This window comes from Lolium perenne, chromosome 4, assembly GCF_019359855.2.
Source record: "Lolium perenne isolate Kyuss_39 chromosome 4, Kyuss_2.0, whole genome shotgun sequence".
Taxonomy (NCBI): Eukaryota; Viridiplantae; Streptophyta; class Magnoliopsida; order Poales; family Poaceae; genus Lolium; species Lolium perenne.
In genome coordinates, this window is record NC_067247.2 from 159,233,674 (window position 1) to 159,261,346 (window position 27,673).

A 27,673-nucleotide genomic window follows, 5' to 3' on the forward strand; every position below is an offset into this window, starting at 1 on the left:
TGCAGGTAATACTCGGATAGGTATTTGGTGCACATGGGCACCAATGCTCCCTCCACTTTCAGATTTTTTAAATTTTTAAAATCTCACACTTCTTTTTTCCAAAAATTATAGCATTAAATATGTAGATAGATATGTACATGAGGACTCTACGTAAAAAAGTCCCGGTAAAAATACTTTAAATTTTGAGAAATACAAAATAAACAAATTTCTGACAAAAAGACATACTATTTTAATACTATTGTACTACCATTTGCTGTCACAAATTTGTTTTTTTATATTTTCCAAAATACAACGTATTTTTTAACGGGAATTTTTTGCAAACACACATACTGTACATATTTATTTATATATTTAACACCATAATTTTTAGAGACACAGAAGTATATTTAAGACCATATGTCAAAGATACTTTTTGGTAATACTCGCCCCTCTTTCCGATCATGATCATGGATCACATCTAGAGCCGCCAGTGAGGGCATGGAGATACCGCCGCGGAGTCCGAAGAAAGACACGGAGATGCCGCCCCTGAGTCGGCGCAATTTGAGGTCTGCCGCTGCACCTTCTCCACTTTCGATACATCTTCCGTTGGTTTATCTGAATCAAATCTTAGAACGTCTGCAGAAACAGGAACACACCGTGTTTGGTTGATGCGAATCAATCATAGACCTGCTGGCAGCAAACGGAAATGTCTTTGACTCCAGCGGTACGAACGAGAACTCTTGCTGCTACATGGTAGGGACCCTGAACAGAGGAGGTTTGTGCAATGTGTGTAGGTAACTAGGTATCATGTTTGCTCTAGATACGTTGATTCCACATTTTTCTCGGTTGGTTCCAGGCTCAGTACGGAACATACAAGCAGATTTTTCCCCATATAATCATTATTTACCTGTGTGAGCTGGGTTGTTGATAATACGAGTTTTCCCTGAGAGTTTCAAGTGCTGCAGACTACTTTCAAGGCTAAATATTAATAACGGTGATGCTTCGACGCCCAGAAAAAATCCAGTTGTTCAAAGTGCAGCTACAAGTATGACGTGTGTTACAAAACCGCGCAATAAAAGTAGATCAAACAAATAACAAGAACACGATTTTTTATGTGGAAAATCCAAACAGGAAAAATCACGAAACGCACGGCGGCGCTTTCATTATAATTGGAGGAGTATTACAATACACGAGAGGACATACCCTCTACGTGCTATCAATATGGTGTATCTCTATCTCATCTATTCTATGGCTACCTTGGACTATATATAGGGGCAAACAACTCTCTTTCCTGGCGGACACGAAATAGAGTTGTAGCTGTGCTACGTCTAGCACGGTTGGCACGCCGTAGTCCTTTTGAACTCCTTCCATAGTACAACAGATAAATAGATTTCGGGTCATATTCAAAAATCTTCACCTTGAGCCGAAATCCCTTGCAACAGTCGTCATATATAGCATTCAACTCCTTAACTAAAGTCATCACAAGTAAACCTTGTGCCTTGAAACGTCCATATGACTAATAAACTTCTCATGAAGTCAAATTGAGCAAATCAATCTTGGGTCGTCCAGAAAACAACACAGCTATCAACAAAGCAGACAAACGAATATGGGTCTTCCATAAAATCCAAAAGTCTGACTCTGTTCCACTGACCTTAACAGAAAAAGAAACTGCTCAATCATCAAATATCATAAGTCATCATATGTCATGTGGTGCTTGAACGAGCGCATAGCTCATAGTGCAACATTTTGGTGTACATAACATTGTGAAGAACTCATCTCATGAAATCTGAACGTGCTATAAACCAGAGAGCACAAACATCGGCAAACCTACTCATGCAAGCACATCTGGTACGAAGGGCATATTGTACACCAAAAACTGCCGATCTGTAATGGCTAATGAAAATCCATGACATGGTCAAAAATGTCTCTGTAGAACAACTGTCGGATGAAGAAACCTCAACATGCAATGGAGCTTCAACCCTGCAATAGACCCCTCTTGAAAAAGCATAGACAACTGAATTGCACAGAAACTTACATTACTAAATGTTGTAGTATCTAGCAGAAACAATGTCCTTCTTGCACCTCAAATAATCCTCATCACTAACGAACTTGAGTAACAAAGCAAAACCTTCACATACATAACAGCAAAAACTCTTGAGAGCAAAGAGTATAATGTTGGCTACCAACAGGCATAAAAATTACCTCCTCCATATTTTTATTTTCTGATAACTAAATTGTGTTCTTCATATAATTGCAGCAACATAATATCGGAACTTGCATCCATCATATCTTCTGGCAGGCTACAATTCACCAAAAACTCCACCTTAAACTGAAAACTATAAAATGATGATCATACCAGGGGCAAAACATCAAACATAGGTGGAGCGGGATTCTTTTCTTTTCTCCTCGTCAGTCCAAACAGCAATATGCTTATTTCCGAAACATAAACGGCTTGCGCCAACAAACATCTGCATCTTAACTTGCCATAGAGAAAACCTTTGTCACCATCCAGCAGCGAAATATCCAACTTCATGGTAGCCATGAGTAGATTAATCTGTGGTGCAAAGTAGTACAAGTCCAACAGAAAAAAAATTGTAGACATAAAATAGATAGCACCTTATTTATCTTGAAGTGTGGACTTAGCAAAAACGGAGAGTCAGAAAGAAATCTGAACTAGTACTCCTGGGACTTCACGTCAAACAACAGAAGCACGGCAGATTGGTTTTGATACCTTGGGACTTGATCGTCTCTTAACCGGCTGATGGAAATTATCTGAGATGGAATCGATCCCCAAGGCGCTGCTTAGGGAAACGACAGCAACGGAAAAGTCCCCTGTCTTCAGCAGATCGATACGGAAGCAAACTCGAGTACAACGACACGAAAACGGATCGGAACGTTAGGAAGAAAAGTGCACTCAGGTGAAAAACTCAACCTAAGATCGCTAGAGAACGGCACACTAGACGCCGACGAGGAACTGTGTCAATCTTCAGATCCGATTTCACCGCAAACCACAACCGTGGCTTTACCCTGATGAAGTTGCTTGATGCTGCACGACGCAGCGATTGATCCAAACGACGCGGTGTTGCCCCAGCATAAAAGAGGAATATGGGCCAGCCAATCGATCTTGAAAACTTGTGCTCTGATACCACTTGTTATAAAATCACGCAATAAAAGTAGATCAAACAAATAACAAGAACACGATTTTTTACGTGAAAAACCTAAACGGAAAAACCACGAAACGTATGGCGACGTTTTCACTATAATTGGAGGAGTATTACAATACACGAGAGGACATACCCTCGACGTGCTATCAATATTGTGTATCTCTCTCTCATCTATTCTATGACTACCTTGAACTATATATAGGGGCAAACAACTCTCTTTCTTAACGGACACGAAATAGAGTTGTAGATGTGCTACGGCTAGCACGGTTGACACGCCGTAGTCCTTTAAGACTCCTTCCATAGTACAACAGGTAAATAGATTTCGGTTCATATTCAACACGTGCAAGTGTGTGATTTCTTTATGCACATGAGGCGCATGTGAAGGTATATGACAATTCTGATCAACTAAATCATTTTTGGTAGAAATGTCCTAATTATCCTGTGCAACATACTATAGTGCAGTTTCCTTGACTGCAGATAAAACCCAAAGCCGGCGTGCATTGCCGCGCCCATGTCAAAATAATTCAGTTGTCGCGCCCGTCTGTTTTGGCAATAAAATCATACTGTGAGACGAGGTTGTGCTGTTAGACCATGGGGAGCTAAAACTTAATCAGATAGGTTGTTCTGTATATCAAGGGTTCAAAATGATTTTGCAACTTTACTGCATTAGAAATCTAACTTAAATTTTGGTTCTGCTCAGTGTCTCTAGGTTGCAAGAGATGACCATTTGGTTGGCTTCCAAAACCAAAGTAGCAGATGTGAAAATTGATCACACAGAATGAGCATCAATGACCTTGAAGAGATTTCGGTGTGCTCGATTGGGCCGTTTCTTTTTTTTAGTTTATTGTCGGTGGTAGCATCCCACGATCCAGTTCGCAAAGAGGCTCTGATCTGCAATTTAAAGGCGAGGAAGAAAAGCATGTTTTGAAAGGAGAAGATCCACTAAATATGGTAACAGTTCACCCATTTGAGTATACTGTTTTTTATGTATTATGTGCTCTCGTGTCAATAGCTGCAGCCTGCAAGTACTTTCAATAGCTTGTTATTACTTAAGAACTGACCTTCTAAACCGGTTATCTATTACATGCTATCTCTTAAGTTTTTATGCCCGATATATTACTTCTCCTTGTTATGTTGCACATAATGCTCTGTTTTTGAGTGTTCGTAGTCCATGTGTCGCATAGGCTATACCTCACCAGCATAAAATGCCTAAACGTTCTCAAGTACATGATTAGGGAGTAGATGATTCTTTTGGATCAACATTTTTCTAGCAGGTTTCAGCACAGCCTGATGTATCTACATAGCACCAGGAGAAGAACACTTTCAAAATAGGTACACCATATACCCTCACTAATTTTTGTGTGCCTGAACTAGCAAGTATAAATGACAAGCATGTGGTTTCCGGATCTCATTAGGGCAATAATATTTCCAAAAGATAAGTCACATATTACTGCTACCTTGCCCAATTTATTGTGTGCATGATTTTCCTGGATGCCTGGAAAAAATTGCACTTGTACTAGCAACTATCAAACCAGCATGTGGTTTCTAGATCCTGGACACAAAAGTTAAAGCTTTACATCTCTGAAATCACAAAGCTGAAGCTTCCTATATCTGGAAAGAAAAAAGCCATCTGTTATGTGTTGCTCCCAAGGCCAAGGATCTCATGCCTATAGTGTCATGCTTAATGTTGCCGAGAGTTCCACCAGGGAGCGGATCAAGGCACTAAAGCTTATGAATTAACATTGTTCTTCTTTAGAAAAATTCTGGTCTGTAATAACTTAGTTAATGTGCTTTTGCTGGAACAAGCTCGGCATTATTCAGGATGTCCGTTTGGTTTCCATCTAATGTGTTATTTTGGATGTTGATTACAAATTTGGGAACTTGATCAGTCAAATACTGGATGATAATTTTCCATAATATTGGTGTTGTTGATGATGCGTTACTGTGGCTGACCCTTGCTTTTAGATGCCAACAGGTTTGATTTGGTTATTCTTTTATAACTAGGACAAATGCCCGTGCGTTGCAACGGGATAAAATCAACACCGTACAGAAGCCAAAAACAAGTTCACATTGGCACAACTGAGACGTGTCGCAAAAATCGGTTAGCACCCATACCTCCACAACGTGCTCCGTGATTATGTGCGCCACTACTACATGCTTTTGCTTTGACTTCTCCCTTCTCTCAACATTGATCCATTGTAACATGCAAGTATTGCATAGTTCGGGTGAATTATTATTACGACATACAAGATTAATGTGTTCTTCTCAAGTGTCTCGCATGAACTGCATTGGCTAGTATATTGGTTAACTTTTTTATTCACATAAAAAATTAACCCTAAATTTCTTATGTTCTAGAAACAGAAGGGAGGAGTAATTTAAGGGTCATCAAAATAGCAACATTGAGGTTTACAGTGAATTTTGTAAGCAAGACCAGTTTCATCAACTCATGTATTTTTAATCATTATTATATAATATAACATCTCTAGGATGCACGCAATGTCCTTCATTTCCCGCGAAACTCATCAATTAGTTCGTAATTAACCCAACACAGCTGTGAAATTAACACTGCATTCTTACTGTGCTATTGTCCGCCATCCCGCCCCGCTTGCATCTCTAAGCATCTCTTCGGCCTAGTAAGAAGATTAGATAAATGGCATCACATAAAGCTTCTAACCTAATCTCCCCGCAAAGGTTAGTCAATATACTATAAACCAGGAGCAAAGTAAAGCAAACAAAAAAAAAGTAAGGTGTGTATCTTTTGAATCTGAACAAAAATGTGGTCAGCTAAGCATTAATCATGTCTCACGAAAAAAGAAAGGATCAATGATGTATGAACCAAACACTTACATCTCGACAAGTAAGCAACAAAAGGAAAGGATCATGTCTCAGGAAACATACACCTAAACTTTGCAACTGCACTATGTCAATAGTAGATCATCACCATCCAGTGATACCAAAAAGGCAAAAACTATATCATAATCATCATCATCTTTGGCAGCTTGGGGAGATGCTAGCATAAGTCTAGATTAAACCTGTTCAATGATACAGAGCATCGGCAAATTATTACTCAGATCACATCGTCTCACTCCGAGTGCCACCATATGCTCCTCACGCCATAGCTCATCAGACCAGCTTCGCACTCAACGTCAGATTTGGACGAGCGCACCGGCAGCTGGACAAGAGGGAGGAACTCAGAAGCATCTGTACTTGCAGGAAAATATATCTTCAAGTGCTTGTTTGAGCTAAATCAAAAATTTCAATGAATTATTCTAAACGTGCAATTGGTAAACTATACTTCTCAAGCTAAACTTTTGAGTGCATTTCTTGGATATGACGCACACAATAGACATAAATCATCACTTGCACACATGTATTCATTTTTTAACTCCCTTTGGAATAATTTCCATTCTACAGAAAGTTAACTACAATTACGGGTTTAGGATTTGTCCAATGAACAATGCAAACTTGCACTTTGGAAAAGGAACCGGACTTCCATGCACATAACTGATTGTACAATAATAAGAAGTGATTGTATCATTTATAGGATTCCTAACCTGGACAGAAATTGGTTGACAACATGCTTCCCCAATCTCCTCCCTTGAGACGCAATTTCCACAAATTTAAGAGAAACCGTGTGGAACTCGTTCACCCCTGGCATGGCGACGTCAGCGACGGCGTGTGCATTGGGTTGCGTGCATGGGACGAATTGCTTGGAACTGCCACAAAGTACTTCAGTTGGAGGGCATTCCAGCGGGGCTTGTTCTGAAAATACACGAGGAGAGACTAAACATCAGAGACATGCTTTAAATCAAGAAACTGAATAGACATCTGAGTACAAAGCTGTATAGATAACATGTATGCCACATATACAGAATATTTCAGGTAGACAACAAACCATTCTTTACCTTTGTTCTAATCATCCCCCATGATAAAAATCAAATATTGGAATAGACATCTGAGTACAAATCTGTGTCTCTTTTGTTTAAGTTACTTAATTAGACCTCCTTGGTTACTTTTACATTCAAACGATTGTAACTGTCAGCCAAATAAAGGCAGGCATCTTACCATGTGCAGAATTTTCAGAACCAAAGGCCATAGACCCTGTATCATTTGAAAGCTGATATTAATTAGTTACATCAGCTTCAAGCGATGCAGACTGAACCTTTCTACAGACAAATACTCTTCCTAAACCATGGCAGCAGCAAATAGAGTTTGTTTTTGGTCGCATTCAGTGACAATTGAGGCAACACTATACCCTAAGCTACAACATGAGATGTGTGATGTTCATGGGGCAATGCTCAAAGGTCTGCACAACCTGGATGCACATAAGATGACCTTTCCACACGCCGTTCGTTGAATCGAAAATTTTCTTTGTAAAAGGTAAAATATAAATAAGTAGATGCAACATTAGCCATGTCATGTAAAATACTGTTTCTCAGCATTGTTCACATAATGCATCCTAATAACTTTACAAATTTGACCAAATGGGCAAATAAATTTGAAAACCTGATTGGTTGTTTCATAAAACACAAATATGCAGCCTAAAATACGCAATATATGATGTTGTCAGATAGCAGCGAAACCTCCAACATAACATGATAAACTGGGTCGCTGGGAAACGGGAAAAAAGAGCTGAATAACAAAAGTTGAATGAATGAAAGTAACATCCCAGCATGGACAGCCCCAGACCAGTGTGCCTCCAACCTCACTCCCGAACACGGATCTACCAAATCACACTGGAGACAAGGGGGGAACACGTGCACCTCAGGTCGGAGCGAGATATCAAGCAGCCTTGAGCAGGATGGGATGTGCATGAACTAACCTGAACCGGCATCGCCGGGCCAAAGTCAATCTTCGATCCACCCCTATCAAAACATGCGGAAGAAGACGGGCCAGGTTGCTCTGGATTCATGGACCCCAGGGGTCCCCATATTCAATCCACCCCTGATCCAAACTTTATGTACTTCTGTTTCAGCAAGGAGATAAGCAAACACGTCAAAGCTTTTAACTCCAGAAAAAATTCCGCTTGTATGTAGTTATCAGAGAAGGATAAAATTAGTGAATAGCATGTCACATCAAACATTAGTTCGGATTGTGAAAGTCCAAACCATAATCAGTCATTCACGGGCATCACTCTAGCAAACAAATATGCAATTAATTTTCATAGAAAATAAGGAATGAGAAACAATTACTATTCTCCTTCGAGGAAGGCGATAGGTACAATGTATTCGTAGAACTAAAAGCTTCAGATTCAATCTTATGCAAGGAAGTGCTTTAGAAATAAGTGTCCCTGAAGTAAAAGAAGTGCTTTAGAATCCTGTAATGGAAGCAAACAAATATCATCCAAGGTGATTTCTTTAGCTAGTCATTCACAAAACATGTCACACAGATAAAAGGTAAGAACAATATAATTCTTGGTTGAACAAATGGAAAATAACAGAACTGAGATGCATTACAACAAAAATGAATTGCATAATCGAGTCACTTCTTGTTATTGACCCCAGATCACTAAGTATGGCTTATAAGAAGCCATAAGCAGTACACAAATCTGAACTCGCCGGCACATGAAAAAAATATATTAGGGGTCTACAAACCAATATCATCTTAGTTGCTTCATACTCAACCAATTTCTGGAATAGGAGGATATAAAGTGAGGTAAAGTGGAGGCAACATTAAGCAAAGCGAAGACAGTATTGTGAAAAAAAAGAGTATATCAGGAAAAGCAAGAATGTAGCAGATCGTGTTCGGTACTTACTCTAGACTGCATGCACACACAAAAATGGTAACTAAATGCTGAAACAATGATGTTGTTTCGTGGTAAAAGATCAGTATAAAGATAAAGCATCCCAGTCTAGGGCCATCACCGTTTCAAATTTAGCCAATCATAACATCAGCAATACATGCTTTATACATCAGGGTAGAAATAAAGTTGTGTAATATGCATCACAGCATACATGACCAGAAGAAACATATACCGGAGCTTTGCCTGCAGATTTTTAGCTCTTGGATCTACCAAGGCTTTGACTGCAAGTTTATCAAGAAGATATTTAGCTACGGAGAAAGAGGCGGGTATGTTACTATTGACAATTGGGAATGACACTACAGAAGAATAATTAAATATCTTACGAGCATCAACTATTCTAAATATATTACTTCATTGTTAGCAGACTGGTGTTTGTTTACTTGCAGTATCAAGCTTAAGATGCACTACCATTGGTTTTACGTAACACTGGAGATCACCTCCCACGGCATGAAACCTAAATCATGATCATTGCGACTTAATCTTGATCGGCCAGACAACGAAAGAGGACAGCTAGCAACAAATTATTTTTGCTCTGTAAATTATAAACAATTCAAGTGAAGATAACTGACAAATATTATGATCCAAAGATAGGTCACTGCAATATCTGAATGCTAAAGAATTGTTTGCTTAAACCATGCTTACCTTGCATGAACCGCAGAAGCTCCATCATGCTCGAAGAATCTTTGGTACCGAAGTGAAGGACACATTGTTGTCGTCCTGTAAAAGGTTTCTAGTTTCAGTCATGAGAATATAAAATCAATGACGTATCGCCCGATGGCCTTGAATCTTTTAAAGATGAGATAACAAACAGTCACAGTACCCTTGCGAGCAACAAATATTTACCAATGTGCCTTAACAGAATGAACACCAGAATAAAGGTCCAGCACAACAGTGTATCCCAAGTTAGTACGGCTGTGTGTTAATCAAGACATCGCCAAAATTCCAAAACTTGCACCGATGAGGACAACGTCCAAAATAAAAAGACCCGAAGTATCTATATAAATCGCAAAAACAGAAGAGCCCAATTCAGTTGCACTGTAAATTCAATTGCGAGACCCATTTTCTATAGGCTTCTTACTTTTTAAGTGCAACAGCAAGCAAAACGCTCTAGCTTAGAGCCAGAGAAAGACTCAAAGCTAAACCCCAAAAAATAAGGATCCGCTGCGATTCAGCAGCTCTGACAACCTCCGCAACAATTCTTGCTATGTGCAACCTATGGGGAGATTTCACAGCTCCACCACAATGATGTGCCTTGGGGACAAATCTGGTGCCCTCCAAATTACTCTGCTCACATATTTAATCATAACCAACAGCAACAGCTGCTTACTTGTTTGGGGATGTTGAAGTACCGGTATTGTCGTGAATCATTGCGAACTCCTGTCAAGAGTGCATCAACAGTTTAGTCAGTTCCCATATTCTAGAATTTGTGTACATGAGTTTCATTTTTTTGTCATGTGCTTGAACCATACTACTATGCTATGTACTATGCAATCTAGTATGAACTGTGAAAAATTAGTAACGGGACACAAGGAAACACTCACCTGCTCTATATGTCTGATGACCATAATTTGAAGCAGGGTCATAATCCAGTAGGCATATTTCAAACAATTCAGCAGTCGAGACCCATGTTCGGGACAAAAAAAGAGCAGACAATCTACAGATAAATAATGGAATAGATGAATGAGTTGGTAGATGGGAAAATATGCTACATCTGAACCCAAAATGAAAGAAAATTAGGCGTTCATCGAAAAGTGATTAGAACTCAAAATCTGGGGGGAATGGTGCCTAAAAATGATCGACTGGAAAAGGAAATACTCACTTCGGTCCTCTCCTGTGATGCAGCGGTGTTTGGAGGTCAACCCAGCTCGGCTCGATGTTGGATCCGGTCAGCGTTTCTATGAAGCAAAAAAAGCACAGCCTCATGGTCGCGGCTATTTCATACTCCTTCAAAAGTACATAGCAGGTCCAAATTGTAAAAGCATAGGCCATAACCACCCAGTGAGTGACAATCTAGAGCCACAAGAACACTAACCAAGCATACACTCAACATAAAATCATTGATCTTCTCGTCAAGATGCGGTGAAACTATGCCACTATATAAGTTCAAAAGTATCATATGCAGCGTAATGAGTTACCTGGATATAATTTGCTTGAATCCTAAACACCCTGTTGACCCTACTCTTCATCAACACAACAACACTGCTCTTAATCAGCAAGACCGACACATCACCTAGAGACCTGTACATGGGTTTCCATTCAGAGATATCATTTGATGGGTGTCTCAAACAATATGACACATATTATGTTCCTACCAATTTACTCATAAATCTCATTAGTGATAACTTGCAAACGAAAATCACATGACAGAGAGAGGAAAATCTAATATGGTTAAGTTATCGTTAATTGTAGGAAAATATCAGAAAAAATAAATTATTGAGTATACAATATGGCATAAAAAGGAACCAATGTGAACCTGCAGAGTTTGGATTTTCCACAAATACCTTATATGCATAGATACAAAACGTATACAGAAACAAACATGAGAAATGATGGGGAGTGGATAGGAGAGGGGAGGAGACAAATCAATAACAGAAAAAAACACGCAGGAGGCTACAAGTGCCCTTACCTGGCTTGTGAGGTCGAGGATGACCTTGGCGGCCTTGAGGGAGAGGGTGAAAGGGAGGAGCTTGAAGGATGGCTGCACGAAGCAGAGGCGGCGCTGCTCCCGATGAGGATGACGACGCAAGATCAAGGTGAAGCTCGAGGTGGAAGGCGGTACATCGAGGCGCTGCTGGCGCCCCCGCGCGCCTTCGCGTGCCGCTCCATCACCGTCGAGGGCGAAGCTCCAGCAACCCCTCCTGCCTGACGAGCTCGGGGGTGCTGGGAGCGTGAGACCGCCTGGCGGCGCCCTACCCGCGCGCCTCGTCGCCGTGCTCGGCGGCCTCCTCGTCTCGCGCCGAGAGCTCCGTGGCGAGGAAGACGGGCGCTCCGCGATTGGGGAGTGGATGGCGACGGGCGGAGGATTGGGGGATTTGGGGGAGAGAAATTGAGAGCTAGGTGGTAGTCGACGTGGTCGAGCAGACAGCGGGCAAGATCCTGGCGAGCGACGGCGGGCAAGATCGTGGCGAGCGGCGGCGGGCAGGTGGTAGTCGACGTGGTCGAGCAGCGGCGGCCGAGGTTCTGGCGAGCGGCGGCGTGGAAGAAAGCGGGGCAGGGCCAAACCCTAGGAAGCGGTGGTTCCTGAGAGATGCAAAGGAGGCGAGGTAGTGGTGCTTGGGAAACGGATTAGTTGGGCTTGGCCCATCTGTGCGGTAGCAACGCGAGTGAGTATCGTTTTACATAGGACGACGAAGGACGACGAGTGGGACGACCAAAACTACGAAACGTATTGGCAGAATAAGGAACCACTTCAGTCTTTTTAAGTAGTAGAGATAGAGATTGCTTAAAGCACAAACTACAAGCAAGTCCATCCTTCCATTGCATTGGCAAAGCATCACCCATTGGGTTACAAGCATCTCAATTTTCCATTGAATCGACATAGCATCAATTATTCACTGCTGAAATATATCAGATAACTTGTTGCATGTCCAAAAGCAACAAAAAGACACAAACACACACCTACATGTGCTTTTTATTTGCCTCCATCTTCACCATTCCTTTTCGAGATCTATAAATTCAGCATTTTTCTCACCAAGCATTTGTTTCAGGCGTACCTCATCTTGCATTTCGTTAGCATCTTCTTCACCAACCTCATCAGCTAACGCATTGTCATCTTTCAAGCACAATGCCGCTCCCTATAAGAACAAGCATGGCCTGAATACATGCTCTCAGGACATGGTGGAAAAAAGATATCCAAATGTAGCTTTATGCTTGGAGCCACGTATTTCCCAATAGAACCCTAATTAAAAAAAATGGAGCTACAATGGATATAGTGGGGATGTTTGTGTACAATAGCTCCTTCCAGTATTCCTTGTGCAGTCGTGTGTCGAAGCGCCAATCCTATACTTCACATCATGTAATTCGAACATTTCAAATTTGCTCATACTTTTTAACATATAATTTTTAGAATATTTGTTTTGTTATTTCACTATATGGACGGGCGCGGCAAAGTGAGCCGTCGTGATCTAATAAACTTTGCAATGGTTCCATTGGCATGAACAACACATGCTTAAGGTCGACCCCATCTTCTCCATTGCTCATCTCTCTCATTTACTCTTCATAGTTTATTTTTTATTTTTATTAAAACTTATAAACTAATTACTATGTAATAATAAGTTAAGTTATTTTACAATTTAATAAGGAAATAAAGGTAATCTCAAACTGAGTTTTACTTGAGAGCATATGGAGCACACCATAAAATTTGAAACCATTAACTTTTAAGTCTAACTCGATCTCCTCCTATGCATTGGAATTTTATATATGAATGGAACTTAATGGGTAGCAAATGCATGTAACGACCGGTAGCTTGCATTTTAAATAGATGGACACATAAAGATGGCTCTTATCTCTTCCTCTTTCATTATAGTTGCAAGCATTAAAGGTGAATTTAGCCACAAATTATTTAGTAGAGTCACCAAATAAAGATAAATAATCTAATGAGCTTATGGTCATCTATTTATTTTACATCATCATGATCCTCTCATAGATTAGACAAACTTATTATCACATAGAGTATCATCATCAATAGTATAAGAAGGGATGTTTACAGGAACTTGTGTGTTACCATTGTTGGGACTTGGAGATGGGTAGCTACTACATTCTTCCCCCGCTTGTTCTTCTACATCCTCTTTTTGGGGTGCATGGGCATCCTCAAGCTTATGCTTTTGTCATCCTCCTTCTTTTGTTCTTCTTTGGCACTTTTAAAATGATGTCTTGCCTTCAAAATATTAGTACACAAGGGAATCTTCTAACATAGTTGTCTAGCATATCTTTCATATATTTGCGAGACTCCCGAGAAATCTCCATATCATCTTTCCTTATCTATTATTTTTTATGGTTTTAATTTTATATTCAAGGTACTGAAAGTAAACTATTAATGCAAGCAAGAATAGAAGTCTAGTGTTACGCTCCTCGGTAACGGCGCCAGAAAAGTGTCTTGATAACCCCCAAGTGCAGGGGACCACCGCAGTACAATTCGATAAGTATTTAAGTATCGAACCCACGAGGACCTGAAGGTAGACTACCTATTCTCTAAATCCCTTTAACCCACTTATATGGTCTTCTATGCAAAGGTATGATCTATAGTGTGTGTGTGTGTGTGAGAGAAGAGGTTTTTACTATTAAACTACAAGTGCTAAAAATAAAATAAAATAAAATGTGTAAAACTAATGCAAGAAAAGTAAAGTGTAGTAAAGTAAAGTGAGATGAAGTGAAGTACGTGTTCTGGCAAATTGTTATTTCATTCATGTAGTTGTCACAACCAATGAAGTTTAGTATAGTCTTTTTAGTGTTTCTTTTAGAGAGGAGCTATAGATTGGTGCAGCCATAAACATGAGCAAATACATCACTAGTGATTGATCCCAAGGCCAATTATGAAAAATCAAGAAAATTATTAAGACATAAGTCCAACCACCGCTGTAAGTTTAAAGGTCCCATAGTAATACCCTCTTTGATTAAACATGAATTAATACAACATGTATCTCTAAGACTTGGTATTCAGTTTCTGTCAAACTCCGGCTATCCCTCATCCTATCAACATGCAACGGTGACAACCTTGTCCATCCTCAACATATGTGTGCATTCATTGAGTAACAGTAAAATGGGTCCAGCTAGGAGCCACCACAGCGCTAGACGATCCTAACCGTACGATTTAATCTTTACTATTAAATGGGAGTTGGTCGTTTGACACTCAACGCACTTTGATGGTCGTCATTAAAACAATCCGGACCGTCAAATCATCCCAACATCTATATACCTATACCTAATAATAAAGGAGCTAAGGTTTCTGCCAAAAAGTTTCGTCAACGCTTTTTTTAGACCGTTTTGCCCTCCCACCAAATCGCATAATACACGCAAAAGTCACCGTACCGGTTCCGTTCAGTTTATACTCTTTCTAGGGCTCGTCGGTCAGGCGGCAGGGAAAGCAGGCGCGGCGCGTCGCCCGCGAGCTGGAGCTCCTCGATCTCCCCTGCACCGGCAATCCCCCAGCCTCCCCGATCCCATGCGCGACGGACGGCGCTCCGTTCCCTTCCGCAGAGGGCGGGGTTTGCTGCGCCGCCGTTGGCCCTGCATCATATCCCCTCACAGCCACTGCCTTGGTCCAGGGCTCGCAACGCCGCCGCCCTTTCCTCTCCTTTTCCATCGGCCAGAAGCTCCGGCTGGAAGACCGATGAGAAGCAGCACGGAGCGGTCGAGTAACTTCAGCGAAGACGGCAACAAATAATGCTTGGATCCATCATACCGATTGGCTGGTCAAACTGAACCGCATCTTCCTCCACCTCGCGATTCTCAGCCCCCACGGAAGGGAGTTGACAAGGGGTGGATTCGTCCGTCGGATTGGCGGGCGTGCTAGACTCAGTCAGATTTCCTCTTTGGGGAGGCTGCAAGCAGAGGATTTTGAGAAGACCAGAGGAACAAGACAAATACAAGCAATGTGGATTTTTTTTTTCTTGGTCGATGTGGTGCCTGTCAGCCTGTTTCAAGCGATGGGCAGAAAACCAGCCTACCTACCGTGGACTCGACTGAGCATTTGTTTAGCCACAAAGAGGTAATTCACCATCAACCGTGTTGTTCCTTTAATCTGATCTACATTATTTTGATTTCAAATAACAACATTACAGCAGAAAATTTCCCAATGGATTTATTCTTTTGCAAACTCTGAACTGTTGGTTTGTTATTTTACTTTAAATTGCTGGTTTTGTCAGATTTGTTTATCCATAGCTTCATTATTTTCTGGTACATTACGTCTTTAGAGTGTTTTTTTTTCGGTTTCCCAAGATGATGCAGAGCATCGGGGATTCGAGCCGGGCATTGCGAGATGAAGGCCACCTGGACCTCGGTCTAGGGAGACGAGCAGCGACGCAAGCCACTGGTTCACTGAGCCAACACGGAGCGTTGTGCATGTCGATCGGCCCTCGAGCTAGGCAGCACGAGGTGTAGGCTCCCAGCTTCGAGCATGACACCGGTGAGGGGAATTCGTGGAAGGGGAGGGCACAACGTTGTCTGCAAGGGGTGTAGCTACAACTGCGATGCCTCAGAGATGAGAAGGTCGGTGGCATTCGTGTGAAATGGAAGGAGAATCCGTAGCAACGCACAGGTAATTTTCCTAGTCTCCGCTCAAGCTTGAACCGTCCGATTGGTAAACATCGCCACCTGCCCTCTCAACTCTCGCAGCGGCATTCAAATAATTGCCAAAAATTCCACTCATTATCATAAATGCCTTTCTATTTCCCTAATCAGGCCATCAACTTCAGATTCTTGCCCCAAAATCGTGTCTTTCCCTTCTCCTCGTCATCCCCTTTCCAAGATCTGAGACTGGCGATGGGGCGGAGGCTCAGTTTGGCATCGTGTTCCATAGGCGCTCGTGATCCCCTCTGTGGTACGTGGTCAGCCGCCACCTTCCACTTCGACCTCTCGCCCGCCCACCCAATTACCCAACACAGACGCTGACGCGCGGCAATTCCTCCTCCGGTCGCCACTCCCTGGCATAATCCCTCTCGCTGGCGGATTCTCCCTGCTCCACCTTGTCGGGATTTCGAGGAGCTCGTGAACGAAGTCTCTCGCGCCGTCGGCGAACAGGTGAGCTTGCAGCCTCCCGCTCTCTCCACCATCATCCCTTCCCTCTAGCCTCCCACACAATTTTGGTGGCCTCAATGGAGGAGATATGTTTGACCCCATTCTTCTTGATATCCCTGTCCCCTCCCATCTCTATTCTCTCTCTCAGATCAGGCCACCATGGCCAACAGGGAGAGGTTGCTGGTCGCACAAGCAACCGCGGCTGCCGGAGCCATGGATTTAGGTGCGTCGCACGACCTCCACATGCGAGCTCTTTCTTTTCGACTATTTTATTGCTTGATAGCAGAATTTTTTTGTACACTTGTAATTCCTGGTCTGATGGCTTCTGAAGGTAAGTTCAGGTTACGGGCTTCAGATGGTGTTGATACAAAACCGAAGCATTTTCAACATTTATCTCTACAAAGTGTAAAGGGCGAACAAAAAACGTAAATAGTTTTTTTTTTTTTTTTTTTTTGAGCAAGCCATCACCCTTTATTGATCATTCAGAAACATAGGGATACAAAAAGGGTCTGGTGTATACCCGAGCCATACATAACGCCCGGTGTTCAGATATGGCTCTTATAGGGCTTGCCTGTCTTTTGCACGACATCTTGCTTTGGATGAGGATAAAAGTCGGAGATGATTTCCCGAATCTCAGGTTTGTGCTCCTGAAGCTCTGGTTTCCTAAATACTACATTTGGGTATTCTATAAAGCGCCTCTCCACTGTTGCCAATTCCTCAGCATAAGCGTTTAGTTACATTATATGATTCTCCTCTTTATCATCTCAAAATATGGGCGCTCAGTAATTGAAGTGATGTTTTATCTATTGAGAGGATTAAATCCATTGATTCAAGTTAAAGTTCCGCATTGTTCTTCTGTAAATCAATTTGTGTATTTCCTTTTTCTAGATTACATTCTTTACAAAATGGTACGACCTTGCTTTGTTGACTGAAATCCAAAATAATTGCAAATTTGTTCTCTTCACAAGTTTTGTGTGAATATAGAACATGTATCTCTTAGTTTACTTTGCAATGATTTTCGTTTTATCCCCAAGGATTCATTGTAAATTTATCGTTTTCTCCCCAAGGATTCATTGGAAAGTCAAATAAGAGACACGTATGCACATGGTTTTCGCTTTAGATTACTTCACAATTGTTGCTAGGTAGATAGGTACACACATGAGCTTGAGATGTTAGTAATTGGTGATTTTCCCATGCTTGCAAAATATAGGTATATGTGTCTGATTCAAATTCAGAGGATGATAGTAAATTCACTGAGTTAATTTCAGTTGACACTTTTGATAATTTCAATTGACACTTTTGAGAAAAGAGCATAAAGCCTGTACATCAATCCAACTAATAGAGGCCCATTCTATTTTCCCGAGCTAAGGAAAAAAATAACAGTATAAGTGCTCTTCATTATACGTGATCAGGTCAAAATGCTTCTGCTGTAAGAAAATATAGTATTGCTAATTTTAAGCTGAAAGGAGATGGTCATTTTCATTACGAAATAACAATGGTGTATCTGGTTCTGCTGAAGAACTATCGTTATCGTTATACCAGGGGACCGCGCGCGGATCCCCGCCACCCCCATCACCGGCCGCGCTAGGCTTCGCCGGTGGCAGCCTCAGGGGACGGCGAGGAGGGGGGAGAGGGGTGGGGAAGGCGGCGGCGGGGAGGGTTAGAGAATTCTTACAGCTGGTCGCTTTGTCATGAGCAACTGTCATTTGCTTGGTAGCTTCTGTCTAATTTGTTAGACAACACCCTGAATATATCTTTGATGTCTGTTTGTAGAAACCTGGTTGTGATAAGGAAGTTCATGTAAGGTTACTGAAGGTATTTTGTACGGAGATATGTGCACTGGAGACATAAGAAAGAGACACAGTGGTCCTTTGTTGCCCCTGCGTTGGAGCTTATCATTTAAAAGCATGGCATGCGATGTAAGTTTCAATATTTTTTCTTTGTTCTCTTCTATGATAAGATTCTATGTACACTGCATGACCTGTGATTCTTCTATGTCATTATATGGGCAGCAAAGAGAGAGCGGATGTAGTAAGCGCAGAGATGATTGGTACCTATGTTTTGTTGTCTGCTGGAATCTCGGCGTTCATATAGGGAAGAGTCGTCTTCCTTTGAACAATCTCTAATGGTATGCTCCACTCAAACATACCTATAGATTTTTTTGGCAGCATATGAATATATCCACTGGTGTATGAAACAATCTATCTCATATTAGAACTCCCATTTTCCTTGATGTCAGTATAAGATCAAATGCTTACATAAGAGAATAATCATCGGAAATTGATAATGTGGTCTTTAATTTGGAATTTTCATATCGAACCATACCTGGGTATTGCACCGGGGGTTGTTTATTCACTGCATTATTCACCTAATTCTGTAATGAACTTTGAAGAGGGATTGCTAAATTCTAATAGTAAGAATTTGAGACAAATGTGTTACATGCACCTATTTTTTGTTTCTGGAAATTCTGCTTGAGGATAGTTCTCATTCTGTTACATGCATGCCATGGACGCGGAGGGGTTGTTGGCGGTATCGGTGATCAACCTAGGACTGGTGCGGTGGCGTTGTCGCTCTTCTCCATGTTGAAGTAGCAGCCAAGGAACACGCTTATGTACCTACCACAGCGGATGGAGGCAGGAGGCGTTGGTGGTGGCTTGTGGCCAGTGTGCGCGGGGCTGCTGACCCTGGCGCGACATGCTTTTCATAACTCTTTTCTTTTTCAGAATAGATTTGAGAAGTAGTAGGAATACCCATATTTTAGAGTATATGATTTTTTGGGCTGTAGATGGTTCCCTTCGCTATCTGATACAATGATATTACTGAATTTTCTACATGTAAGTTGATGTAAACCACAAATGGAAAGCTAATTTTTTTACGATGAAATGGTTCCTGTACTTTGTTCTTCTTTGTTAATCCTAAATTATACTCATAACTCGTAAGGGCACCAACTTTGTTACAGCACTTCTTACAATGTTATACTCCGTATAATATTTTTCTCCATGAAGATGTATATGCCTTAGATTCGTGGTATTGCCTAAAGTGTTATCACTGCCACAACCAGTAACGTCAAGAGTCTATAATGGTAATTTGGAGTTTTCCATAAGGTTTAAATTGTTAATGCAACTTCTCGATGATTTGATAGTAAAATAAAATTATATATTCAAATTAAATCAAAATTGTTAAGAATATCTATACTGCAGACATTATCACATATTTAGGAGCATGAAATTTAAGGAACCGTAGCAACGCACGGTTGAATAGGCCAGTTTTCGTGGCTGGGCTGCTACTGCCCACATCGACCTAGGCCCTTGCTGGTTGTTTGGGCCCCAAAACTGTCTAACGGGCCGACTTGTTTGCTCATGCGGTTGATTACTCCCCGGCCCGAGCGGTTCTCCTCTTCACATCTACCTAGCGGCGACGGCGACGGCGACGGCGGCGTGCGGCACGAGCACGAATCAGCCATCTTCCTCCCTCTTCCTTGCCTCACAGACATTTCTGTTCTTTGTTTCAGGAATTGCGGACTCACTGGGGGCTGGATTCAGTGTGGGGGCATTAGGTTTTGCGGCCTCTCGATGTGCGCTTCTCCACCTTGATCTCTATCATTATCCAAACAGTTTGGATCTTTGTGTTTAATTTTTTCTTGATCTGTAGGCAGAAGAAGCATGATCTGGGATTAGACGTATGCATCAACTAGGCTCAGGCCTCATGGCGCTCCATGCTTCCGTGAGAAGCTGATGTAGCTGAGGCGCCAATTCTAATCTGCCGGCCTCGCCACAACGAGGTAATGCACCAATCACATCTTTAATGTTCGTCTGGAATATTGAGGCGTGTCTCATTCTGATGGTGGATTGGTTCCAGTTGGGTCTGACAGGAGAAGTTTTTGGCAAACATGAGGCAGCTCCGCAGCTGTAGAGCCGTACACATGAGACTATATGAGAGATGTTCGAGCTCTGGCGTGCCACTGCAATGACCGTTTATTGATAGGAATCCCTCTAAAAACCATGCCGATCTTCTTTGACAAGTTAGTGTTGCTACTCTCTTTGGAATTTAGTTGCACCACTAGAGGATACTGGATATGTAGATTAGATGAAACATAGCTAGAAGATAAGTTATTTGGCCGTACATAGAAAAACGATGGCTCCCAGCTTGGGAGTTGCATAAGCATTTGTAGTATCATGTATTTTGCTTGCTCGAACACTAACTATGGCAGTATCATTCATGTTTTGATATATTTAGACTGCAGTCTCACGCTGCCATCCAAGACGGCTGCATCGCTTCTTCCCTATGCTGTCCAAGAGGTGCGAGGAGGATCGAGCAGGAAGACCCACTGAGATTGACAACAAGCAGCATTGTACCCTGATCAAATTATCGACTCTAAGAACCTGAACAAAGACACAAAGTAGGTCCATCCTGTCTCATTCACCTCCTTCCCTTTGCTTTGGATTTTCTGCTATCAAATGTCTTTCCATCGATCCAGCTTCAGTGATGTTTACGATGAAGTTTTAATATGACTTGTTTGGTGTGAGCAGTTTTACTTAGGTGAAGTCTGTGAAGATAGGAGAAAAGGCTTAAAACGAAGAAGGATGAGGCAGCTAGCCCATATAGATGTAGTGAGTCTTAACTCATTGTTCATTATCATGGAACTTTTGTTTACATGCCTATTCTTGCTATTGATGTGATTCTATGTATGCCCAACTGACAAACACTTTCAGATGGAGCTCATAAGAGTGAGAAGAGCCAAAGAAGAAAGGTGACACTAATAAGAACCCGTATTTTTTTTATACGAATACTTCTACTGAACACAAGAAAGTGCTTGCTTCTCAAATGATGAAACAATATAACCCGCCTGCTGCGGAGAAAACATATGCTGCCTTTTTCACTTTATTAGATCATGCCGTAAAAAGTATCGAATTCATAATCATAAAATTCTCACAATTATCTATTATCCTTCTCCTATTGTCATGTAGATGGTATATGGGGTGGGAATCATCACAGTATTTTGCAGGACCACCGCCTGTTACAGTAAGTCCTTCCATAATCCCAATTGTATATGATCATATTCAGAATAAGCATTTGCTCATGTCATCATGTAAATTGTTCATAAGCTAATTTTGTGCAGTAAATATTAGTGAATGTAACAATGAATATTGATTAGTGTGACTCTTCCAATTAGCATAGGTACTCACGTCAGCTATCGCGTTGGCTGATAAGTGATAAATTCCGCATAGAACATGTGTACTAGGAACCAATGCCCAAAATTCTTTCTTCTGCGAGAGTTGTATTTTTTATATTGCTTGCAGCCTGATATTATTTCCTAATTACCATGGGATCAACTCAAACACTTTGTTTATTATTGATTCTTTTCTTCCTATTTTTACTCCAGCAACTTTTATATAACAAAATTGCTTCCCTCCATAGGTGGTAGTGGTGGAAAAGAAGCGCATGCTAAAGAGGAAGCTGTCAAGACATGATTATGGCGTGGGAAATTTATATTGAGGTAAGCACTTGATTTCTGACCCATTGCATATTGCATAGTGTCTCACCAGTAATGAAGTCATGTTTGTCAACCCAGTAAATAATCATATTGATAAGTGGGTTTTCTTTTATTTAGTGGTCTATCTCTGCTTCGCCTAATTGGGTGACCAAAATTTACATTGCCATTTAATGAATTGACATATGAACCTAATTTATCAAGATAACTTTTGGGTTGAGGTCCATTTCATTGATCCCATACTTAAATTTGTTGGTTGATTTTCACATTTCCAAATCCTATCCTTCAATCATATTGTTAGCAGGTCTATATGGTGCCACGATATGGAGACAATAAGCTATGCCTGGACCGTCGCTTGATTGTTCACACAAAGTACAATTCTTTTTCAATTCCTCCATAGCTATAGGTAGAGAAAGCGACTTTGAACTCTGATCAATTTATTCTTTTTACTCTTGAATCCCATGTATGTTTTTAATGTTTTACAATGGATGATTGATGAAAAGCTGCAACTAATGCTTTTTCCGGGTCGTACAAGGAGGGTGGAATATATAAAGGTTTGTTTGCCTGAATTTTTTAGTATGTTCTCTTGAGCTTTTGTGTTTGGCAATCCTATGTTGTTTGAATCTTTTCATGTTACTATATGTCCTCTTAGATTATTTATCTGCAGGCAACGGATTGCATACTTACACAACAATTTCTGATATTGAGTTTCATGACTTGCAATTTTGAACCATATATGGTGGACAGCTTGTTTCATTGGATGTGTGAGTAGAATGCAATATTGTATCTTGCATTCTAAATTGCTGTTTTTTGGGTTGATCATTTGGACCTTGAAGAGACTGCTTATCAGCAAAACCTTCTCTCTATATTGATACCCTATATTACTTGGCATTTATTTAAAATCATTTGATCTTTTAACTACCGAGTCCATCTATACCAAGGCATGAATGTGTAGAAATTTGGATGGTGCATGTAAATCTACTTCTGTGTCGTTGTATATATGTGGAAAAAGGACGGGCGCAGCATCGCGTGTTATCATGATCTAGTATGTTAGTACAACAAGATCATCATAGAATATAACATATACTTGTATGCAACCAACACAAACTATCTCACAATTGCAATGAACAAGTCACTACTCAAACAAAGACATGGAAACACAAAATACTATGGAAAATTTTCATCTTTGTGGTGCCGGCGCTGACATGCGTGGTTGCTGCCCTGAGAAATTCTGGAGGGAGCTGGATTACTCCCGCCATGATTGGAGTGGTGTCCGCCATAGCTGCCTGAAGGTGGTGTGGGAGGTGGAGCGAATTATTTCTGTTAGGCTTTGTTCGTTTAATCCCTTGAAGCCAGGGATTGATCTGGATTTTTTTTTTTTGCGAGAAATCCACCGATCTATTAATAATCATCAACAATAGTACAAATAATGCAAAACGTAAAGAAAATTACAAATTGGTACTCGAACCACCTAGCGATGACTACAAACACTAGCATGAGCCGAAGGCGCGCCGTTGTCCTCGCCCCTCCATCGCCGTAGTCAGGCAAAGCTTGTCGTAGTAGAGCTTGTTGTAGTAGACAGACGGGAAGTCGTCGTGCTAAGGTCCCAAAGGACCAGCGCACCAGAGCAGCAACCATCGCCAATGATGACAACCGTAGATCGGAAGAGACTGACATGAAACCACACCAACAAAGACGAAAACCGACCAGATCCCAGGAGATCCGACGGGCACAAAACTCCACACGCCCTCCGTCAGCGCTAGATGCACCACCGGAGCGAGGATAGGGCGGGGAGGACCTTATTCTGACATCAGGATGTAGCCGCCGCCTCACCATCCCAAAAAAGAGACCGAAAAGTAAACTAAATTAAGAACGGAAACTCCCCGCCGGCGAGGAACCGTGGTCCGCGACACCTCCAAGGCCCCAAGGCCACTGGAGGCGGAGCGGACCGGCGGTATCGCCGGCGAGGAGGACGGAACCCTAGATGGGTTTGTGTTTTTTTCCGCCGCCTGGGTTGTCTCTCACGTACCGGTTAGAAAACCTTCTTCCTGTAGTACAGATAGGCACTGCGAGGTCCTTTTCCAGCACACCAAATTTTGCTTTTCATTTACTCCATGATAGGAAAACTAGCCCAATTCATCCCCGCCATGTCTTCTCATTTGGTTTGGATTTTCTTTCTCCCCACTTGGCCCCTGGAAGAATTTCCATGACGTGGTCCGACGACAAAGTGAAGGAAGGATCGGTTGGACGGATTGGGCGAGACTGAACTGAACAGGTTATTTTTTGGAGGGATGAATCAGGATTGGTCTGACATGGATCGGGTGATTGTACAGGATCAACCCAATCCATGTCTGGAATAGTTCCACGTTTGTACAGGATCAACCCAATCCATGCCAAATTTATTGAACACGCTCAACCGTTTGAAATTTTCTTTGAGTAGGTTCACCTCACTATTCCACATGACTTTCGTGTTGAAAGGTTTTTGTTTCGGTGGACATTGATAAATAGATAAATGACTCGCTAGTATACTGTAATTCGTACATATGTGTGAGTATATTTTGGAATACTGTTGGTCAACTTCTCACTTGCCATCTTCATGAACGGCAATGTGGTGATGAATGATGATAGAGAGGTGAGAGGTGATAATCCATGGTGGTGGTGGCATGGTGATGTTCGTCTTCGTGGTCGGCGACGTGGTGATGCTTGTGATCGGCGGTGTCATGGTGGTATTCGGCTTCGTGGTCGGTGATATGGTGATGCTTGTGAGGGGCGTGATCGGCGGTGTCATGGTGGTGTTCTGCTTCGTGGTCAGCGACGTGGTGATTCTTGTGACCGGCGTGACGAGCGATGTCATGGTGGTGTTCAGCTTCGTGGTCAGCGACGTGGTGATTCTTGTGACCGGCGTGACGAGCGATGTCATGGTGGTGTTCAGCTTCGTGGTCAGCGAGATGGTGATGCTTGTGACCAACGTGAACGACAATGTCATGGTGGTGTTCAGCTTCATCGTCGGCGACATGGTGATGCTTGTGACTGGCGTGAACGGTGGTGCCATGGTGGTGTCTGGCTTCCTGATCGTTGACGTGCCGATGCTTGTGAACGGTGGTGCCATGGTGGTGCTTGGCTTCGTGATCACTGACGTGGTGATGCTTGTGACCAGCGTCAACATCGGTGCCATGGTGGTGTTTGGCTTCTTGATCGTGATGCTTGTGATGGGTGAGGTAAGATCACCATGTTGCCATATAGGTGAGACTAGGAAAAATATGTGACCATCAAACAACACTTTGGTACCAACTGATGCAACCCAGGCTATCAAATAAAGTGCCTCTTTTAACCTAGAGATCTATCGAACGAGATGTGAATTTCATCTCACTGCGCTAGTGAAACGAAAAAAAAAATCCACCCAGATTACCAAACGGGCCCTAAAAGGCACATAGAAAAGTGTGTGAGTCTCTGAGAAATAAAGGAGGCTCGATAGTTTGACCAGACCCTTCATGTTTTTGTCCAATGGATGTGTAGAAGGAAGAAGGTCCGGCTCCTTCAAAAACTAGACGATCAAGAGATAAGTAAGAGGTTGACCAATATAGGTTACACTAAATGCATAACTAGCACACGAGAACTTACAATATACTAGTGAGTTGCAGTTATATTCGTCTAGGTCGTCTACCGAAACGAAAAACTTACAACACGAAAGTTGTGAGAAATGGTGAGGTGAAGCTACTCAATGTAAATTTCAAATGGTAACAATCATGTACGATCATTTTGACAAAAGTCACACAAAAAAGCTTCAAACATGAACTTCAAATTTAACATTTACAATTCATGAAACTCAAAATAAATTATCGGAATGAAATTATATCATGGACACACATCTTTCTATCTAGAGCTTATTTTAAATCAAAGCATTCTTGGGGGTAGCATTGTCTATACGTGTCCGGACGCTCCCAACAAATAAGGGCATCTCTAGTGATCCGTCGAAAAGTTGTCGCGCACGTCCGTTTGCGTCGGGTCGTGGACACATAAATGATCGCTAGTCCACGATTGTTCGTTTGCTGGAAGCCCCATCCGCCTGACGCATTTTTAGTTTCCAAAAAATCATTTCTTTTGTTTGCAAGATCGATACATTTACATAGATTTTGATACATAATTTGAAACCTTGAAAAATGAGAAACCCTAATTAGAGGGGAGCCACACTGCGCAGGCCCGCACCGAGGCATTCACGGTGTAAACTTAGGCAGCGTTTGCGGCCCCTCAGACAGCCTCTCGAAGGCTCACGTTGGTGCCTACATCGGTGTTGGGGGAGGCGGCAGACGACTCTTCGACGGGTGTGTGGTCGGTGGCGACCTCCTTTTCTTAGTTTTTTTTTCTGTGTGCATATATACTGACATTAGAGTATTGCATTATTGCAGTTAAATGTAATTGATATCTCTCGATATTAATATATACTTTTTATGGAAAAAATGTATGTTTGACCACATCTTTCAAACGCAGATAGCCGTGGGCGGGACGACGTGGCCCCAACAATTCGCCGGCAGCAGGACCCACCTAACACCGCCGCTCACCATGCCGCCGTCTCGCCGTCCACGCCCCAAATTCCGCACCCTTCTCCTGCTCTTGTCTACTCGGTATTCCTCACCATTCCGCGAGCACACCCACGTTAGAGACTGAGGCTGCCATGTGGACCCACCCAACACCTTCCAAGCCAATTATTTCCCCTTCTTGTTATCGAATTATTCCTCTCCGCCAGGCGCCAGGAGATATCTTCTTTTTTGTTTAAAAGAGACTAGACGAGAAATCTTCTCTCCTTCTCCAACCACCAGCTGTGCGTGATACGAACCGATCGTGCTATGGTGGCAGCCGTGCTGGAGCCTCCGTCGCGGCGGCGGCACCGGCTGGCGAACTCTACCACCGGCGACTTCGAGCTCCGGCACTGGCGCCCGGCCAAGAAAAGCGGCTCCACCGGGATGAAGGGCCGATGGGTGCCGCCTGAGATCGAGATCCCCGGCGGCGAGGCAGGGAGCTACACAAGCCTCCGCGACATCATGTCCTCGCCGGAGTACGCCGCCGCCAACAAGGCCCACTCCCCCGCGGACGGAGGCGGGGACGTGCACATGATACGCCACCCGCTCGTGAAGCACGCGGCGTACGCGTACCTGCAGCTGACGCCATCGGCGCGGGAGGACCTCAGCAGGCGGCGCCACCGGAAGCGTGGTCCTCTCTGCCGCCTCATCCTGAGCTGCGTCGACTTCGTCGGGGCCTTCTTCGCCCCAGCGTGAGCCTCACGGTTCTCGGCTGCCTTTTTTTTTGACCTTTTCCTGCTTGTTTTTTTCAGTCCTCTGTTTCTTTGCGCTTTAAGTCCCGGTGTAAGAAGGAATTCGTCGTCTTCTTTGTTGGGTTGCAATTCTTGTAAATAGTTGGTAGGATTAGGAGCAAAAGATCGATGATCATCGCAAGTCGAGGTTACCTTTGATTTGAGCCTATTATATTGTGAGCCTTTTTTGGTCG

At 42.4% G+C, this 27,673-nt stretch overlaps 1 protein-coding gene and 1 long non-coding RNA gene across 6 annotated transcripts; both read left to right on the forward strand.

Annotated features, from left to right (window-relative positions):
- Nucleotides 1-16,321: 16,321 nt before the first annotated feature.
- On the forward strand, nt 16,322-23,089 carry LOC127294299 (uncharacterized). 5 transcript variants are annotated; one of them, XR_007846523.2, is made up of 14 exons: nt 16,323-16,683; nt 16,829-16,903; nt 17,245-17,317; nt 18,454-18,599; nt 18,693-20,254; nt 20,332-20,461; nt 20,539-20,701; nt 20,917-21,079; nt 21,210-21,290; nt 21,393-21,430; nt 21,648-21,702; nt 22,099-22,177; nt 22,476-22,725; nt 22,839-23,089. It is a non-coding gene; the product is annotated as an uncharacterized lncRNA (long non-coding RNA). The 5 variants fall into 5 exon arrangements; XR_007846525.2 differs by lacking the exon at nt 22,839-23,089 and having other exon boundaries at nt 16,324-16,683; nt 18,693-18,808; nt 20,192-20,254; nt 22,476-22,759; XR_007846526.2 differs by lacking the exon at nt 22,839-23,089 and having other exon boundaries at nt 16,322-16,683; nt 20,924-21,079; nt 22,476-22,759.
- Nucleotides 23,090-26,909: 3,820 nt separating this feature from the next.
- LOC127294301 (uncharacterized) lies at nt 26,910-27,668 on the forward strand. Its single transcript, XM_051324085.2, has one exon. It carries the CDS (start codon nt 27,016-27,018, stop codon nt 27,442-27,444), a length of 429 nt encoding a protein of 142 aa, XP_051180045.1. The 5' UTR covers nt 26,910-27,015; the 3' UTR covers nt 27,445-27,668.
- The last annotated feature ends 5 nt before the right edge of the window (nt 27,669-27,673 follow it).